The following is a 19,469-nucleotide window of genomic DNA, read 5'->3' on the forward strand; positions in this document are numbered from 1 at the left end:
TCGGATACTTGCATGTGTCATTATATTTGCAATTTTTATCCGAAGCTAAATGCCAACAAATATAAAAAGGAAGAAGAATTTTCCATTAGGAGAAAAATGTGGGAATTTTTCTTACCATCTTAATAATGCAGCCTGTCAATGGTGCAATGCTGCTCTGTGCCGGTGTAAGATAAGGCCTTTAGTCTTTAACTTCAGCCGTTTTTTCCCCTTAAAGCATGCACAGACTCTGAAATAACACCTGCTTTTAAAGATGACATAACAATGTCATGGGGACTGACATGAGCATTTCACTTATTGATTCCTAATTAAGATTCATTGACAATCTTGTGGGGGGGTGGGGGGCAATGGAAATGCCAAGGTGAGATTAAGGCCTTATGGAGGCACTAGAGGAAAGGTCACCGAAATCATTAAATGACAACCGGGGCTGTATTTTTCTTCAGCTTTCTTAGCCTGAACCAAACTAACCGTCACCCCCATCCTCAGGCCTCGCTGCTCGTAGGCCTCAGATATTTCAAGGCTCCCCAACACCACATGAGTCATACTTTTACATACTTTTTTCACAGCGTGCGGTCGTATTTATACTGAATCATCACGCTGAGTTTATGTTCCTGTAATGTTTCTGTGCGGCGAGCAGGTCCACGCTCCAGCGAGGGCAACTGTAACCAGAATAACGGAGGCTGCTCCCAGAAGTGTCAGATGGTCAGAGGACTGGTCCAGTGCACCTGTCACACTGGATACCGACTGATGGACGACGGCAAAGCCTGCCAAGGTACCACTGTGTGTCTGTGTGTGTGTGTGTGTGTGTGTGTGTTCATTACAGTTAGTCTTTATGTCAGCAGGAAATTTACCCAAAATATGAAAAAAATTCCATGGAACTACCTCAAAGGTTAAGGTTTGGGCAGAGAGATTGTTAATAAGAATTACGTGTGGAGTCTTGGATTTCTGCCAACAGTTAAAGGTGTCATTGACAGAATTCTTTCATTCATGGAGATTCAAGTTAATTTCGACTTTAAGGGGCGTAGTAACAAGAAGTAGGATCTGGATGTGTTCCAAAAGCGTGAACGAGTTTGCTCACCTTCCAAACACCTCCGCACACTTAACTCTGCGTCTTGATTTCATTGTTGTAAAATAACCCTGCGGGAGTTTGACGCCAGCATCCCCCTCTCTCCCTCTCTCCCTCTCTCCCTCCCCCCCTCTTGTCTTCTGCCTCTGTGGTCCGTTCCAGATGTGGACGAGTGTGCCGAGGAGGGCTACTGCAGCCAGGGCTGTACCAACACGGAGGGGGGGTTCCAGTGCTGGTGCGTTCAGGGCTACGAGCTCCGACCTGACAAGCGCAGCTGCAAAGCTCTGGGTAAGTAAAAAAAACAATAACACTGTACTCTATTTCAACCTTAACTTGTGACCACAGAGAAGTCGCTGGGGTTTGACCTCCAACAAAAACACGGTTGCATAGTCTTTATACTTGCCCCAGAGGTAACTGTATCCATGCCTCAGAATGAGGCTGGCTGATTTGGACGGTCTGGACTAGATTTGGATCAGCGAAGGTAGAGTGCAGGTCTGATCCAGCAGCCCATTAATCTGCTGCAGACCGGAGTTAAACCCAGGTCAGGACTGTCTGTCAGGCAGCTGCCATCACCCTGACCTTCACCTCCTGTTAGATTAATGCCCGCCGTTATTAAAAAGTGACGGTCGGTCGTGACTCAAGACATTTTTTGTCTCTTTCGTCTTTACATTACAAACTTACACTGTCTCCTTCGCTGTCCGTCTCTCCGTCCTTTTAGGTCCGGAGCCCGTGCTGCTGTTCGCCAACCGCATCGACATCCGCCAGGTTTTGCCGCACCGCTCCGAGTACACCCTGCTGCTCAACAACCTGGAGAACGCCATCGCCCTGGACTTCCACCACAACCAAGAGCTGGTCTTCTGGTCCGACGTGACGCTGGACCGCATCATGAAGGCCAACCTCAACGGCTCCAACGTGGAGGAGGTGGTCTCCACTGGTCTGGAGAGTCCAGGTGTGTGTGGCGGCCGATAGGATGCAGGTTCAGATGTGGAACCACAGGCCCGTTTATCACAAAAACTGACTAAGATGTCTTATTTTATGCAATGAAAAAGGGGTTTTCGCGATATGTCCCCTTTTAAAGGAATAGTTCAACATTTTAGTACAAAAATGTCTTTCTTTGTAAAAGTGATGCAGAGAAGATCAATATCAATCTCATGTCTGTGTGAGCATGGAGCTGGGTTTTTGTTAGCTTAGCTTAGCTTGGACACAGAGGGAAACACCTAGCTTGGCTAAGTCAAGTTTAAAAAACTACACACACCCCTAAAGCTCACTAGTAAATGTAAGATGTACATGAATATAAATACAATAAAAACAGTTTTTAAAAATGAGATAAATATAATATAGGTTCATATTCGGATAAATTCAACATGTTTTTTTCTGTCCTTTTAGGTGGACTGGCCATAGACTGGATCCATGATAAGTTGTACTGGACGGACTCTGGGACGTCCCGTATCGAGGTGGCCAACCTGGACGGGACGCACCGCAAGGTGCTGCTGTGGCAGAACATGGAGAAGCCCCGAGCCATCGCACTGCACCCTATAGAGGGGTAAGAGTCCAACACACACACACACACACACACACACACACATACAGAACTATAATTCCTTACAGATGGTTTCGAATGCACACACACCCATATGTACATATCCCCCCTGGATGTGTCCCAGTTGTAGTGTAGCAGCAGAGCAGGGATTAAAGTCTGGCAGCACAGCAGCGCCCACAGGCAAGCATCTGTGTGGAACAAGTATTTCACGAAAGGGGCAGCAGCTAAATGTGTTTTTTTCTTGCTAGCTTCATATGCTGCAGCGGCAGGAAAGAGTTTTAGGTGAAGCCCCTGAGAAATTCTAAGCTAGAAAACTCGTTGAGTTTATTAGGTAGCTCATTTGCATTGGATAATTGAAAAATATTTTTTAAAAGTTGCTTTTCCCTCAGAGGCCGGTCGGACAGATGAGTGATGAGGAGGAGGACATGAATGTCAAGGACAGAGGAGACTTTTCATAATAACAGACATCTGCTGTGTCTTGAGTCCTGACAGCAATCTGTTTACCTCTTAACAACAAGTAAACTAACCACGACTGTCCCCACTTTCCTCCTCCAGTAAGATCTACTGGACGGACTGGGGCAACACGCCTCGCATCGAGTACTCCAACATGGACGGCTCCAACCGGCGGGTCATCGCGGACACACACCTGTTCTGGCCCAACGGCCTCACCATCGACTACGCCGGCCACCGCATGTACTGGGTGGACGCGAAGCACCATGTCATCGAGAGGGCCGACCTGGACGGACGCAACCGCAAGGCCGTCATCAGCCAAGGTAGACTCCCAACTGATGCATGTCTTTATTGGTCAGGTTGAGGATCAAAAACCAGTCCAGAACTGGAGTTTGTTACAGATAGAACTGGGACATTGTGAAGAAACATGCTTTTTTTGGGTGCTATTCATCGATTCCTGATTGCAAAGTATGAATGTCTTACTTTACTTTCTCCTTTGACGGTTAAGTTCTGTACATGTTTTGTGATGGACTGGAGTAAGTGTCTAAATAATGGAGGCTAAAACTTCCATAAAATCCCCCAAATATCCATATATTTGAACAAAGACATAGTTTTACACTTGCAATTGACAGTTTTCAGCAATGAAGCCTGTTGAAAGTCTTTACTTTTGATGTAACAATACTAAATATGTTTGCAATAACACAAGTTCAACTGCAGATATTATTACAGGTCCAAGCAGAAAGTAGCAGAACATCTGCAGTAAAGTTGTGTTTGCCTTCAGTAGGAAACGTAACAACTTGCATTCATTCACTCTGCAGTAGTAATAGATACTGTATTTATCAGCTCAGATCAGCAGTGATGGAAACATGACTCCCAGGTGGACAGACTTATTTTCATTGCTTTTCCAGCACAATGCCATGTGACGCACGTTGAAATTAGTATATAATGAATAAGATAAACGGGGATTTGGACATTATTATAATCTATTAACATAGAAAACATACAATTAATATTCTATCCTCAAAGCCACAAGACAACGGTCATTTTACCTCGAGGATCATTGGAGAAAAAAAGCAATTGAAACTTGACAGAAAGTAAATAAAAATCAACAAAACAGTCGTACGTCTGGTTTGGTCGACATAAACCCTTCAAAAACTGAGTTTCATATGAAAAGAAATATGCGCTCCTCAAAGCTGTCGGACTCCGTTTCATTTTACCGCCAATCATTGTCAAACACACTTCATGCAAACTTGACAGAAACAAAACGAGACTCACCAAAACCCTGTTTGTCGTTCAACTGTCCCAACAATCACCAACACTGGTTTGAGAGTTTGTTTTTCCTTCGAAACTGAATCCCAGTCTGCGGTTCATGCTCTTGACATATTGAAACTAAGCATCAATAAGCAGAATTAGAATATATAAAATGTAAACAAACCCAACCATATGTCTGGTGCTTTGGTTTTTGAGTGAGCTGGAGAGAAAGAGGAGAGATTTGATGTAGCGAGGTCTGATTTTCATCTATTATAACAAACAAAAAGAAACACACACACACACACACACACACACACACAAACAAAGGGATCATATATAGAGGATGCTCCATGCTGATGCTACTTCATTATACCCTATGGAGATAATCAATGCCATATTTCCAGTAAAGAGCATAAGCATGTGGCTACCACTGAAATACACACACACACACACACACACACACACACACACACACACACACACACACACACACACACAGACAGACGTCATAAATGACAACATAAAGCTGTGCGTGCCTCTGTTTATGTTGTCGGCTCCTACAGTGAAGCCTAGCCTCTTTGTGTGTGTGTGTGTGTGTGTAGATGTGTGTGTACACTAAAAGTAGCGGGAGGCAGCACACACACACACACACACACACAGTAACATGAGACCTCGTGTTACAGTAAAATGTGTTTCTCAGGTTTTGGCTGATCCTGGTACCTCCATACTTTATTCAGGTTTTCAATTCCAATTTTTTATTTTATTTTTGTGATAAAGTGAAAAAAGTGTGGAAGCAAATCAGTGACAACCACGTGTGAAAAGGGAGAGCAACAGGGCAAATTTTTGATGAGCGGGGTGTGTGTGTGTGTGTGTGTGTGTGTGTGTGTGTGTGTGTGTGTGTGTGTGTGTGTGGTGTGTGTGTGTGTGTGTGTGTGTGTGTGTGTGTGTGTGTGTGTGTGTGTGTGTGCCATGTGTCTGCCATCAGCCCTGTGAGCTCTCCTTAATGATGTGTGCTCTCAGGATAAAAGCTGTAATTGGCCCTGTCCTTCCTCCACAGTCTCTGTTTGCTCAGACAACACACCGGACAAATAGGACGTGTGTGTGTGTGTGTGTGTGTGTGTGTGTGTGTGTGTGTGTGTGTGTGTGTGTGTGTGTGTGTGTGTGTGTGTGTGTGTGTGTGTGTGTGTGTGTGTGTGTGTGTGTGTGTGTGTGTCTGTGTGTGTCTGTGTGTGTGCGCTTGTGTGCATAGTTACATTCTGAGCCACTGTGCCCTGGAATGCTAACGAGTGTCTATGTCCCTTCACCTATAGTTTTCTCTCTCTCTCTCTCTGTGTGTGTGTGTGTGTGTGTGTGTGTGTGTGTGTGTGTGTGTGTGTGTGTGTGTGTGTGTGTGTGTGTGTGTGTGTGTGTGTGTGTGTGTGTGTGTGTGTGTGTGTGTGCTGGATGTGTGCCAGCTCCTCTTGTCATTGGAGCTAGGCAGCGGGTGGGTGTCACGGATAACACCGCTATCCAGTCTGCACACCTGTGCAGGTGGGGGTGGAGACAGGAAGAGAAAGGGTGTGTGTGTGTTCCTGTGCGTTTGTGTGTATGGACGTGGTCATAGAGTACATCAGCCCGAGGACAAACATACTGCAATGATACCTAATTCACAGTACGGGGGATCGGAGCTCGAAACTGACGTCGCCGGAGGGAAGATAGTAAATTTACCCGATCGAGTGAAAATGAAATCTGTGTTGAAATTGGTAACATTAGCTTTTAGAAGCTGGTGGGCAGCACAGTGCTGCTGGGCTAAACAACAGAGTTAACCAGGAAGGCTGTATTGTGTTAGATAGTTCAAGTTCTATTCAGAGCAAATGAGAATCGCCAATTGTTAATTATTAAACTATAACGTTCTCATGACGTGTTTATACGTAATCTGGTAAAAATGAGTGTATGGCGAGAAACAAATGATGAATTTGAAGGAAGGTATTGGTTTCGATCACTGGGAGTTAATGTTTTTGCCATTCAAGAACTGAAACCTCAAAGATGAGCACTGAGCGTTCCCCGTGCTGCCGTCCATCACGCTCTAAGCAGAGCGGCGCTCCGTCCGGCCGGAGGCGACGTTGTGTCTCGATGACTTGTGTGACGGATTCAGGGCGAGGCGTGAAAGGACTGTGGAGGTGCCACATGTAGGTTAAAGGGGACATTACTGCGGAGGCTGGTGGGACGTTTGATGCCCTGTCGGCCTGCAGCTGCTCCCCCAGCTGTCCCGGAAAAACAGGATCGGGAGGGGAGGAGAGGGGAGGGGTGAGGGAGACGAGGAGGAGGAGGAGGAGGAGGGGAGGAAGGAAGGTGACCGTATCAGAGGCAGGCGCCTCGGAGATGTCGATGGCGCAGAGGAGGGAAGAGGGTGCTCTGTTGTCTCCCTCATGTTAGGATAAGATCAGAGAACACACACACATTCAGCCTGTATCACCTCTCTCACACACACACACACACACACACACACACACACACACACACACACACACACACACACACACACACACACACACACACCTGGACCTGTCTGAGGAGGAGGAGGGGGAAGGGAAGATGTACAGACTTGACTGTTTCTCGATTTAAACTTCTTCTTTTTTATTACAACTTTAAAATGACTTTATACTTCTTTAAGTATTCTTTGACCAGACCGTTCCTGATTTGAATCATATTTTGTCTAATTAAAGAGAAGTTTACACATGGAAGGAAGGGAATTTGAAAGAAAAAAGTATATTTTCTTAAAGTAACATATTAAATCAGTATTGTTGTGAGATTATTATTGAAACTCCGTATTGTATTAGCACTTAAAATAGCACTTAAATATCCAGTCCTACTCGGCAAAGAGTGCTTAGGGTCAGAGTAGACGGCAGACGTTATATGGAGACAAGAAGCCTGTCCAGTTTTAGTATTCAATGGTAAAGCCGGTCTCTATAAAAAGCAACCCAGGGCTTAATATGTCTGTGTTTATAAATTAATCCAGAAATAAATAATTTGATCAAAGCCTTACACACATGTAACTCTCAAACACTTATCATCGATAAACATCTTCTCATCTTATGTCAAAATCCACATTTAAACATGCAACCTTTTGAAGCCAAGTGTGTATCCACTAAAATTATCTTTTATTATCTTTTTTTTTTTATCTTTATTAACTTCAATAAAGTCTATGTTCTCTGTCAGTCATACATGTTCAACTCAGTATCCTTAAAAGCAGAGATAACTTTACGAACTTTACGGAACAGAAAGAACAGCCAGAGCTTCCCTTGTTCTCCAAAATCCAAATCTGTGTCCTCTTAAAGTCTGTGAAGTCCACGTTTCAACAGACGGGATGAGCTAGTGCACCATAGCAATTAGTTATCAAAGAACTGTGGACAAAATATGTAACTTCTACATATCTTTGGCAGCTCTGTTCAAAAAAAAAAAGAATTGTTGTTTACCGTCCAACGCGATCCAATTGCTTCTAATTTCTAACAAAGCTTTGAGGTATTTGGAAACATTTTCTGCACTAATGTTGGCGCGGACCAAAGAGACACTAAACAAATAGTTTGTTTGCTCATAAAACATCTAAATAGAATGAAACTGTAAAAACTTTTATATCATTAAGCACTCAAACAAACGCAGACAATTACTCTGATCCGCGTGGCTCATTATTATTCTGCTCTCCAGTGTAAACCATTTACCACTTGACATTTATGCCGTGCTGTAAAACACTGTCATTAAACCAACAGCGCTGTTTTTTAAAAGCCAAGCGCCCAGCACGCTCGCCACACCTCCACCTCCACCATCACCTCCACCAGCACCTCCCAGTGCAGAAGCAAAAATCGCTTTTTCCATCCATTTAGCGCTCTCCTCCAACTGGCTGTGTGCAGCTATTTCACCGGAGGAGGAGGAGGATTAAGCCGGAGAGATAAAGCGGACGTTCATTTTGGCGAGTGTTGGCGGGGGGGTTAGTATTTAGGCCGGGCCTCCTCCGATATGGGCCGTGAACACTGATACTTTTGGGCAGAAATGAATTGTGCAAAGGCAAAAGTAGTCAAAGACTCAAATCCACTGCGCTCACTATAGGGGTTGGGGTTCTACATAAGCACGTTATGATTTGCCAAAGTTAGAACACATGGTTTTTGGACTTGTTTTGATTTGATGCTTTCTCTGCGTTCTTCTCACTGCTTTGAAGTGTGTGTGTGGGGGGGCTCTGTCAAACAAAAATGACATCAGCTAGACTCATATAGTCAAAGATGTTCATGGCGTCATGTACTTAAGATATGGGGGAAAGGGTTTTAAGACGACACCAATAAAGAAATAAAAACATTTTCACCAAAGTATTTGACTTTTTAAGGTAAAATAAATCTTTACGAGCATTTAGACCATTAGAAGACTATAAAACTCCCCAATAGAATGTTTTTTTTGGATAGATCACACACACACACCTTGTAAATGGTGGGATATTTTGGGATATATTACTGTGCTTCAGATTAAAATCACCCATTTAAACGATTGAAATCTACAAAGTAAATAAAAAGTTAAGTGTAGACTAAGACAAAAAGTCTCGAGCACCGGTCTGACCCGGTTTCGAGGGCTGTCCTCCACCTTGCTTTCAGATTCTGGACGGGGGAGAAAAAAAAGTCCCATTAATTAAGTAGAGCGATGGAGCGCCTCTGCTTTTGGCCACAACTTAACCAGCACCAGGCCAATGAGAGGCAGAGTAATTGAAAGCAGCTCTAAACGCTCTCCAAACATCTGAAAGGATGTTTGGAGAGCGTTGGTGGAACAACACAAATGTTGATTTCTGCTTTCTATTTCCTGTGTGTCCACACGAAGAAGTTTTGTTCAAGTTTTGTTTATATACGGTGTCAAACATATCACCTTTTGATAAGTTGCGGCTCATTGTGTGTCATGAAAGATGTTGTCGGCCTGTTTTGGGTTTATTGCACACTTCATCAAGGATCGTTCAGCCTTTCTGAAATCTCTCCCTCTCTCTCTCTCTCTCTCTCTCTCTCTCTCTGTAGGCCTGCCTCACCCGTTCGCCATCACCGTGTTTGAGGACAGCCTCTACTGGACCGACTGGCACACCAAGAGCATCAACAGCGCCAACAAATTCACCGGCAAGAACCAGGAGATCATACGCAACAAGCTGCACTTCCCCATGGACATCCACACCCTGCACCCGCAGAGGCAGCCCGCAGGTCGGTGCCAGGTTTAAGTTTGTTAAATTTGTTTGCCTTGTTTAAATGCCTCAGTGCTTAGCAGAGCACTTTTTGAGGGGGAGCAGCCAAGGTCCTTTGTGGGAGGATCAGAGGACACATGGGAGCTAAATGAAGAGGAAAGTGGAATTTTAATATCTTTGAAGCCGGTTTTAATAAGTTTTATCAAAGGCCGTGTTGTTGTTGTTTATGATACAAACATGTTCACAAAGCAGCGACTTGAAATCGTGCAATCAATAACATCACAATGGAAGAATTCAATACACTGTTAAGATATTGCATCAAACAGCAGCAAGACATGGCAGAAGTCTATAATGATGATGTTACATTTTCTCTTTTTATATAGGTTTTACCGTTTGAGGCAAAACCAAAAAAGTATCATCAAAAAATTCAATTTACTTCTTCGTTATGTGCAACAGTCGGGTCTGGGTGAGGCCGGTCTGTGTGGATTTTGTACAGTTTCCACAGGGTGATGCGGTTTTCCTCCCACCATCATAACATGGTTTCCGGCTCTGTGAATGGGTTTTGCGTCAGGAAGTGAATCCAGCGTAAAACCTAATGCCTAATTTAAAAAAATGCAGATCGTAAAATCGGATCTCCATACTGGATCGGTCGAGGCCCAGGGTTACCAACTAGATGGAAATATTTGACCAGCTGTGGCGACTGCTAACGGGAACCGCCGAAGAAAGAAGAAGAAGAAGAAGTAATGTTCTGTGCAACAGCCAAAGTCTTTCTAGGAAAAACCAGAGTGACGTCACATTAAGTGAAACAGGAATATTTGAGGTTCTAGAGGTTAGGATGAATGGACTTTGATGTCTGTGCCTTTTTTTTTTTTTTTTTTTTAAGTTTCAAAAAGAGCATTGACAATAACGCACCACACAGGATGGACAAAGAGCCGTGCAGAGATATTAGAGTGTACATAACTTCAGCTGGAGTTGAAAGCAAAAGAAAACCGTTGTCCTCCATTCATGAGGCCCAGAGGCTACATAAATGGCCACTTGTTCACTCGCATCTCTTCAGATCTGTCCGTCACTATGTGTGTGTGTGTGTGTTGTGTGTGTGTTTATGGTTTTTTTTTTAAAGCAAGTTGTGAGAACAATGGATCTATTTTTTATTTATTTTTTGGAAACATCCAAGTTCTCAGCCTTGAGCGGTAGAACATGTAGTCATGCAGCAGAAAACAGAAAGCTGAACATCAAAAAAAAAAACATCAAACACAAACTCAACCCTCATCAGAGGTTGGAAGATGAGCCGGTTGATGACTGACGTGGAAAAGAGGAACCTTATGAGTATCAGAGACTTTTTTCCCAGACCCAGAGATGAGAGAATGATTTGCTTCACTGGTGTCAGACCCTGTGGTTGAACCGGACGGTTGTTGCGGTTTTTGTTTTTTTTATCAGCGTGGTAGCAAAGAGTTCTTGTGTTCTTTGCTAACACACCATGTTGAACTTGAGCTCTGGCCAAGGGAAAGTTTGGGTTATCACGCTGATAGAGGAGTTTAACAGTCAAACACTTATACGCCTCTCTGTGTGTTGGAGGTCGGGCACTATTCCTTCTGTTTTGGTGTAGATTCAGTGAGTCATGTGAGGTCGCGTGGGAGTGGGAAAGATCTAAGCCCCCGCGCATCAATTAAACATAGCGGGGATGCTTCAGAACTCGAGTGGAATCCAGAGGCACACTGTGACATTTAGAAGAGAAGACAAAAGCTCTGCTGTCCATGTGAAGTTCATTAAATGTTCGGAATAGATCAATTATTATATAAATATGTGGTATTTTGGGAAATGTGCTCATTTGTTTGCCTGCCAAGAGTGAGATGAGAAGATGGAGACCGCAATCATAATGGAAAATGTCACCAAGCTGCTTGCAGATTCTTACTTGCATTTTAATAAAGTTGATATGTTTTTCCTTAAAAAGAGCAGTTGAGCATTGGCTAAGTCCCGCCCTTCGAACCTAGAACGGCCAATCATAGCATAGCATCAGCCGGCTCCAACCAGAGTGCTGCAAGGATGATGTTTTTTTGTAACCTTGGAAATCACACAGCATCAGCATCAGCATCACACTGGTTTCCTCTACGCATGTCATCACTTACTATAAGACATTCCTCATAATATACATTTTGAGACATTGGCCATGTATGAAATGTTTGCCGTTTTGTAAAGACAAATATAAGTACTTCCTCAAATTGAAGCATTTTTTTCCTATAATTGAAGCATTTTAGCTTTAATTTGATGGCACACAGTCTAGAGGGGGACAGGAAATAAGGAATGAGTGTGAAGGGAGGACATGCAATCAAATAAAACAGCTTCTTTCAAAAAGTTTCCCACCACATAAAGCATCACGTACTGAGCTGTGTTTCTCCGTCTGTCCTGTAGGGGGCAGGAACCGCTGTGGCACCAACAACGGAGGCTGCAGCCACCTGTGTCTCCCCAGCAACAAGACTCACACCTGCGCCTGTCCCACCGGCTTCAAGAAGGTGGACCACTCCAACTGTGCCAGCGGTGAGTCCCTCAACATCTGGATCTTTGATATTTGTCAAAATTGAGTGGATGTGACATATGTATATATTTATTTTTGCAATAAAATGCCAACAACTATAATTCAAGCCAGTTACCCCTTGGCAATTAATATATAAATTACAATGTAATACTTTTATCTAGTTTTTTAGTGGTTACAACACGACACCCACAACCGTATTTGTGTCCTGGTGGTTGAATTTATTGTTTTTTTATTAATTAGAATTCATTCAGTCATCTCTGGTCTTCTGCCAGAGAATCTTTATCTTTCATTGGCGCATAAAGAGTCAGAAAGTTTCAAGTTTAAAGACAAATCCTCAGCAGTATTAAAGAGATTGTTACACTGATTTAACAGTCAGTGTCAGTAAGTCAGTCAGAAAGAGTCATTGTCGAGGTTACACTGTATGCTGAGGATGGCAAGAAATCCACTAAAGTCGGATTAAACAAGAGAAATGACATATTACGGTTCAGTGCAGCTAAAGAAGTGCTGAACTAGTATTTCATTAATCATTTTCTTTAGTTTTTCTCTACTCTGAGACATTTACACACCCTGTAGTCATAAAAACATCTGCATTTATCATCTGTTTTATATAGATAATGATGTTAGAGAAAGGCTCATGATTTATGATATTAATCAGTCCAGTTTGGTTGCTAGTTGTCTGTGTGTCAGTGCTGTTTTTGCTGTGTTTACTGTTGACCCCACTGTTAAACCTAGAAGACTGACAGAAGACCTTTGGTCTTTAATCAGGTCTTGACAAGTTCCTGCTTTTTGCCCGAAGGACGGACATCCGACGAATCAGCTTCGACACAGAGGACATGTCCGATGATGTCATCCCTCTGGCTGACGTGCGCAACGCCGTGGCGCTGGACTGGGACGCCAAAGACGGTTACGTCTACTGGACCGACGTCACCACCGACTCCATCAACAGGGCGCTGTGGAACGGCACCAAGCAGGAGGTCAGTGACACCCCCAACAGTCTGAGAGAACTGGACACAGAATTTCCCATCATTTCACACCATCTCATCAACAGAAGGGGGGGACTGCAGAATTTATGTTTATGCAATACTGACATCTACTGGGGCTGATGTGAAAGTGCAACGTCAATTTGTTCTCTGCAGAGGAAAATGTAGGTTGAAAACTAATATTTGGGGAAATTTATATCTTTTGTTGTCCCTGTTTCTTAAGGTTGTGGTGGACACCAGTCTGGAAAGCCCAGCAGGTTTGGCGATTGACTGGGTGACCAACAAGCTGTACTGGACCGATGCTGGTAAGAAGCCTCATTTCACACATTGTCTCATAAAATCATATTCCTGATGCCATCACCTGCATGACAGCGTGCGCTCTGGGATTTCAACCATTCATGTCATGTCTTGGGTTTCTCAGGTACGGATCGTATCGAGGTTTCTAACGCCGACGGGAGCATGAGGACCGTCCTGATCTGGGAGAACCTGGACCGGCCCAGAGACATCGTCGTCGACCCGATCGGAGGGTGAGATGATTTAAAAAAAATATTGAAACGCATGAATCTGAACTTCACATGGCGCTCTCTTTATGTCTCATTCTTTTTTTTAATTTATTATTATGTCTTCATAGTTTCATGTACTGGACCGACTGGGGTGCCAACCCAAAGATCGAGCGTGCAGGAATGGACGCCTCCAGTCGAATCGTCATCATCTCATCTAACCTGACGTGGCCCAACGGGCTCGCCATCGACTACGAGACCAAGCGCCTGTACTGGGCCGACGCCGGCATGAAGACTATTGAATTTGGCAACTTTGATGGCTCGGACCGACAGGTAAAGGGTGTTTTTATGACATCATGCAGTCGTTTTTAACCTCATGTTTTCATGCTGATATGTTTGACTAATTCTTTAAATTTAACATTTAAAAAGTATAGAATTTAATGTATTTTGTTTGCAACAATTTGAGGATTTGTTCATCCTTGGTTGGGATTTGCTTTAGATCTTTTCTGTTGATTTGCAATCAACCTTGACTTCCGCTCCTGTTTTCTTTTCTCCTCCAGGTTTTGATTGGCAGCCAGCTGCCTCACCCCTTTGGCCTGACTGTACACGAGGACAAGCTGTACTGGACCGACTGGCAGTCCAAGAGCATCCAGAGCGCCGACAAGCTCACCGGCTTGGGGCGACGCACGCTCGCCGAAAACCTGGAGAACCTGATGGACATTCACATGTTCCACCGACACCGAGAGACAGGTCTGTGTGCGTCCACATCTACAGCGCAGTCAGCAAGTAGAGGAACAGAGACACGTTCTTCACTGTTTTGTTGCAACACTTTGGATCTGAAATGAATGAAACAGAGACTGTGGGATTTGAGTGCAGACTTTCAGCTGTAATTTGAGGATGTTTACATCCACATCACATGAACAGTGTAGGAACTCCAGACATTTTCACAAGCTAATAACTGTTATTTGCCCAAGCTTGACCAATGGGCCTCCAGCATTCTGAGCTATGGAGCAGATTGTCCTGTTAGCATTAGCTTCAGCAGCCAAACATATGATGTTTTGATTATGATACCAGAGGACTAATGTCCAGTAGCACTGTAGCATTTTCTATGCCGCCCATGTCTGTGCATTATCAACATACTTCTAATAAGTTATTATCTCCTTTTAGCGCTGTATAATTATAGTTATAAGCACTTGTACATATTCACAATGCTTTGCAATTCTAATTCTAATACATTATAAAGCCTTTTATCAGGACTTATAGGGTCAAGTATCATAATATTTCATAATTGCTGGTAAATGCTACACACTGATCCTTTAAGTTATGTGAAAAAAATATCATTAAATCTACGTTTGAACAATGCACAAAACCTTGTAGAATTAACTTTTACTTTACTTAAAAAAAAAAAACCCACTTAGAGTAAGTTATAATCACATTATATGCATTACAAATTTTTCAAAGATTTGAATGCTTCAGGAATTATACACTATGATCCTTGCAATACGGATGACATTGAGTGACCAGCTATTTTTTAGGTTTTATGATATTTGACGTCATTATAACTTAATTATGTTATACACAGTCCCACACTGTTCATCCAGGATGTGTATGAACACCTTCAAAAACACTTCACACCATTAAAATCATTATCAAACAGAGATTATAAAATATACAAATAGGGAATGTGTCCGTACACTTGACGTGTCCTGTTGGACTTGTGTAGTCTCTTGTGACAAAGACAGAAAACCTCCTGTCACTTTCTACTTTTTTTTAATTTCTGCCGCCTTTTCTCGGAGCTCAGATCCCGTGTCTCTGCTGACGCTGAGGGGATTACAGGTAAACTGATCCCAGATCTCTGACTGAGAGGGCAGAGAGCCTCGGGGGGGCTCATTCCAAAGTGAAACTCTCACTGATCTCACTGATATGTGGGGCTTTCCACTGTTCCCTTTAGGGTAGCCGTGTGTTTCTGTTTTGTTTGACCCCATTTCTCCCATTCCCTTGTTCCATCGCTTGCCTCTTGGCTAACTCAGAAAGTAGAACAGTGACTGAGCGGAGTTGCTTTGTGTGTTCCCCCCCCCCTCTGCAGTGCGTAACCCGTGTGCGGTGAATAATGGAGGCTGCAGTCACCTCTGTCTGCTGGCTCCTGCTCCCAAAGCCTCCAGCTGTGCCTGTCCCACCGGGATCAACCTGCAGACGGACGGAAAGACCTGCACGCCCGGTACCAAAATAACCCAGTTATTGTTGCCTGTACACCCATGTTTATGCTACGAAGAGTAACTGCTTGTAGCTAATGCAACATTTGATTATATTGATGATTTACCACAATACAAACGTATATAAATAGCCAAAAAATCCCACATCTACTGTAACTTGTTGACCTACATTATCATTCTATACATTTTAAAATGGAATACAAACAAAAGAAAAACAATTTAACACAGAACTGACAAAAAATCAAATGACAGGAGACAATAGTTCAAAGGGTAAATGTCAAAAGCTTTTGCTTCCAGGAAGATAAAAGCATGACAGCCCCTTTTTGTATTGTGACAGGAAGGCGCTTTGATGTGTGTGTGTGTGTGTGTGTGTTTGTACAGGGATGAGCAGCTTCCTCATCTTTGCACGGAGGACGGACATCAGGATGGTTTCTTTGGACATCCCCTACTTCGCCGACGTGGTTCTGGCCGTCAATGGCTCCATGAAAAACACCATCGCCATCGGGGTCGACCCCAAAGAAGGTTTGTGTTTCTTCTCAGACTTCTATAATGCCTTTTTTTTTTCTTTGGAAAGAAAAGCGAGTCCTTACATTTGTATGTGGCGCCCCCCGCAGGAAAAGTATATTGGTCCGACAGCACGCTGAAGAAAATCAGCAGATCCAACATCAACGGAAAAGAACAAGAAGACCTCATATCTACAGGTGAGGAGGATGGCTCTCATGCACGATGACGTCTGACTCCATCCTGTCAAAGCGTCACGACTCCATCTCAACCTCTCTCTCCGCCTCTCTATCTTCAGGGCTGGTGACGACGGACGGCCTGGCGGTGGATGCCGTCGGCAGGAAGATCTACTGGACGGACACGGGCACCAACCGCATCGAGGTTGCCAACCTGGACGGATCCATGAGGAAAGTTCTCGTCTGGCAAAACCTGGACAGCCCTCGAGCCATCGCCCTCTACCACGAGATGGGGTGAGACTGCTAGAGCTTTGTGGCTTTTTTTAATTTACAGAGCATTGGGTGAAAATCTCTGAAATCCTCTCTCGTATCCTACTTTCAGTCTCCTCGCACATGTCTGACCTTTTTGACCTCCGTGTTGCGTTCTCTGTTCTAGCTACATGTTCTGGTCGGACTGGGGGGAGCACGCTAAGCTGGAGCGCTCGGCGATGGATGGTACCGACCGCGTGGTCCTCATCAGCAACAACCTGGGCTGGCCCAACGGCCTGGCCATCGACATGGCCGGCTCGCAGCTGCTGTGGGCCGACGCTCACACCGAGGTCAGCTTTGACTCCTTACGCATAAACTTCCACCTCACAAATCATTAATTGTAACCGGAGAAAAGCCCCGGTCTGTGTGTTTCTACGGACTTGTGCTGTAATGTTGAGGGAATTTATCTTGTTCAAAATAATAATCATATTTTTTATCTGTATATGACAAGGGCTTCACAGTGAGAAAACCACAAAATTGCAAATTCATGCCATGATAGTCAAATAATTTACAACAAAAATTTCCCAATTGAATTAAAAACAAACATAAAAAGATAACCAAAGTCTGTAGAATTTAATAGGGATTTAAAGGTCAAATGCCTAATTAACTACAAAGTAAATGCTTTTAAACAAAAGGTGTCAGACGTCATGGTGGTAATCCCTCTCCTCTCTCCGGTCCTCTGCAGCGCATCGAGGCGGCCGACCTGAACGGGCAGAACCGACGCACCCTGGTGACTCCAGTCCAGCACCCGTACGGCTTGACCCTGCTGGGCTCCCACATCTACTGGACCGACTGGCAGAGCCGCAGCATCCAGAGAGCTGACAAAACCACGGGTACCAACACCATCACGGTGCGGGCCAACCTGCCGGGCTTGATGGACATCCAGGCCGTGGACAGGGAGAGACCGCTGGGTGAGTCTGAGGACCATAAACATCACACTGTAGTCGTGGTGCATGAATGAAAGAATATTTATGCTTAAAAAATATGTCAAATATATTTACATAGTCTATTCTGAATTGTCAGGTCCCGCCGGTCATCGACTGATCTTGAAATCATATATATATATATATATTTTTTGCGCTTTATAATCTTTAAATAGAAAAAAAAAAGTTAAAACAACAACACTTTTGTTTACCACATGGTTGTAAATACACATTTCAGCCCTGATTCCATCCCCAACCAGTCGCAAACAGCTTTTTTTCTACACGCCTCCTTCTGCTAATTTTAAAGAATGGTTCATAAATCAAAGAAATATTTAGTGCTCTGATAGTTCTACATTCCTATGCAAATTGCTCTGATTAATGCATGCATTCTTTGATTTTGACACAGTAGCCTTACCATGTTGTTATCTAGAATTTCTGAGGCTAACATGAAGACGTTGCTCCAATGGTCCGGCAAATGTGGATGAAGTGTACATGGTGACTTATTCACGCACGCTTAGGGTATTGATTGAAATTACATAAGTTATTTTTTATTAACAGCTTCATGTATAGGTTGATATTTAAAACCTACCAAACCAAAATAGGCTACATATCATAATATATTTGGAGAAAACAAGCAGTACTACGTAAAATCTGACATTCAGCTCACCCATAAGCCTGAATGAAATGATCCTGTTTCCACCATTTTTCTGCCCATGAAAATTCGACTTTGACTTTTGACAGCTAAATCCGTCTCTTCAAATCAAATCTTTTAAATAGTCAACTATTTAGGGTCACCCCTGGCTCACACATAACTGTCTGCTGTGTGACTGCTACAAATACATATTGGAAATAGCCTTTCTGCCTCAGGGGGAAAAAAAAAATGTTCCATCTATTTATACTGTTCATTTAATTCATTTCCACCCCCTTGTCAATATTTGCTGACCTGCTCTCACACAATCTATTTTGTTTGTTTGCAGTTTGTAGATGTCTCTACTTTCACAGCTGATCAAACAGCGGCCTCTGTTACACTCTCACTATAGCCATTGTTGTGGTTCTTCTGGATTTATTTTATGCTCCATCTCTATTTTGGTCTCCTTACTTGATGATCCTATATATAGCTTCCGCTGATTATATTATGAGTAGCGCTCCAGGTGATTGACAAGTAATTATATGTTGCCAAGAAACAGTCAGACATGTCTGTGTAAACAGAAATCAGCTTTGAGTGCAGACTGATTCTTGTGTTAAAGTGTCTGTATTTATGTTTTAATTATCAGACCTCCTGTGTGTCTTTGCATTAACCCTTTTCTCTCCGTCCCCCCCTTCAGGTTTTAACAAGTGCGGGCGGGGGAACGGCGGCTGCACCCACCTGTGCCTGCCCCGCCCCAACGACACATCCTGCGCCTGTCCCACCGGCATCCTGCTCAAGGGGGACGGCCGGTCATGCGAGGACTCCCCGGAGTCGTACCTGCTCTTCTCCAACCGCGTCAGCGTGCGCAGGATCTCCCTCGACACCAACGACCACACCGACGTGCACGTGCCCGTGCCCGAGCTGCACAACGTCATCTCGCTGGACTACGACAGCGTGGACGGAAAGCTGTACTACACCGACGTCACCCTGGATGTTATAAGGCGAGAACGCAAAACCACGTCTACATGCATGAACTCTTTTTTTTCATTTATCTTTTAGCTTTCATTATATTCATTATGATTTGTATTCATCAAACATTGTCAGTCATCTAGAGATTTTAAAATACAGTAGATCTGGATCTGGAAGTTTGACTTGGTGTTAATGTTGCTGTGCACAAATGAAAAGTGTTTTTGCTTTATTTTGTAGGGAAAGGAAAAACA

The 19,469-nt window shown here is 43.7% G+C and overlaps 1 protein-coding gene across 1 annotated transcript in view; it reads left to right on the forward strand.

Moving 5' to 3' along the window:
* Positions 1-19,469, forward strand: part of lrp4 (low density lipoprotein receptor-related protein 4) — a 115,236-nt gene that overhangs the window by 88,205 nt on the left and 7,562 nt on the right. The window contains 19 exon segments of the mRNA XM_054608185.1: positions 635-769; positions 1,226-1,351; positions 1,782-2,012; positions 2,450-2,606; positions 3,159-3,376; positions 9,329-9,505; positions 11,896-12,021; positions 12,785-12,993; positions 13,223-13,304; positions 13,421-13,526; positions 13,631-13,832; positions 14,060-14,249; positions 15,586-15,717; positions 16,094-16,234; positions 16,327-16,413; positions 16,512-16,683; positions 16,826-16,988; positions 17,384-17,609; positions 18,947-19,250. Of these exon segments, the coding sequence (XP_054464160.1) occupies positions 635-769; positions 1,226-1,351; positions 1,782-2,012; positions 2,450-2,606; positions 3,159-3,376; positions 9,329-9,505; positions 11,896-12,021; positions 12,785-12,993; positions 13,223-13,304; positions 13,421-13,526; positions 13,631-13,832; positions 14,060-14,249; positions 15,586-15,717; positions 16,094-16,234; positions 16,327-16,413; positions 16,512-16,683; positions 16,826-16,988; positions 17,384-17,609; positions 18,947-19,250 (3,184 nt within the window).

The sequence above is a fragment of the Anoplopoma fimbria genome, chromosome 2, assembly GCF_027596085.1.
Source record: "Anoplopoma fimbria isolate UVic2021 breed Golden Eagle Sablefish chromosome 2, Afim_UVic_2022, whole genome shotgun sequence".
Lineage (NCBI taxonomy): Eukaryota > Metazoa > Chordata > Actinopteri > Perciformes > Anoplopomatidae > Anoplopoma > Anoplopoma fimbria.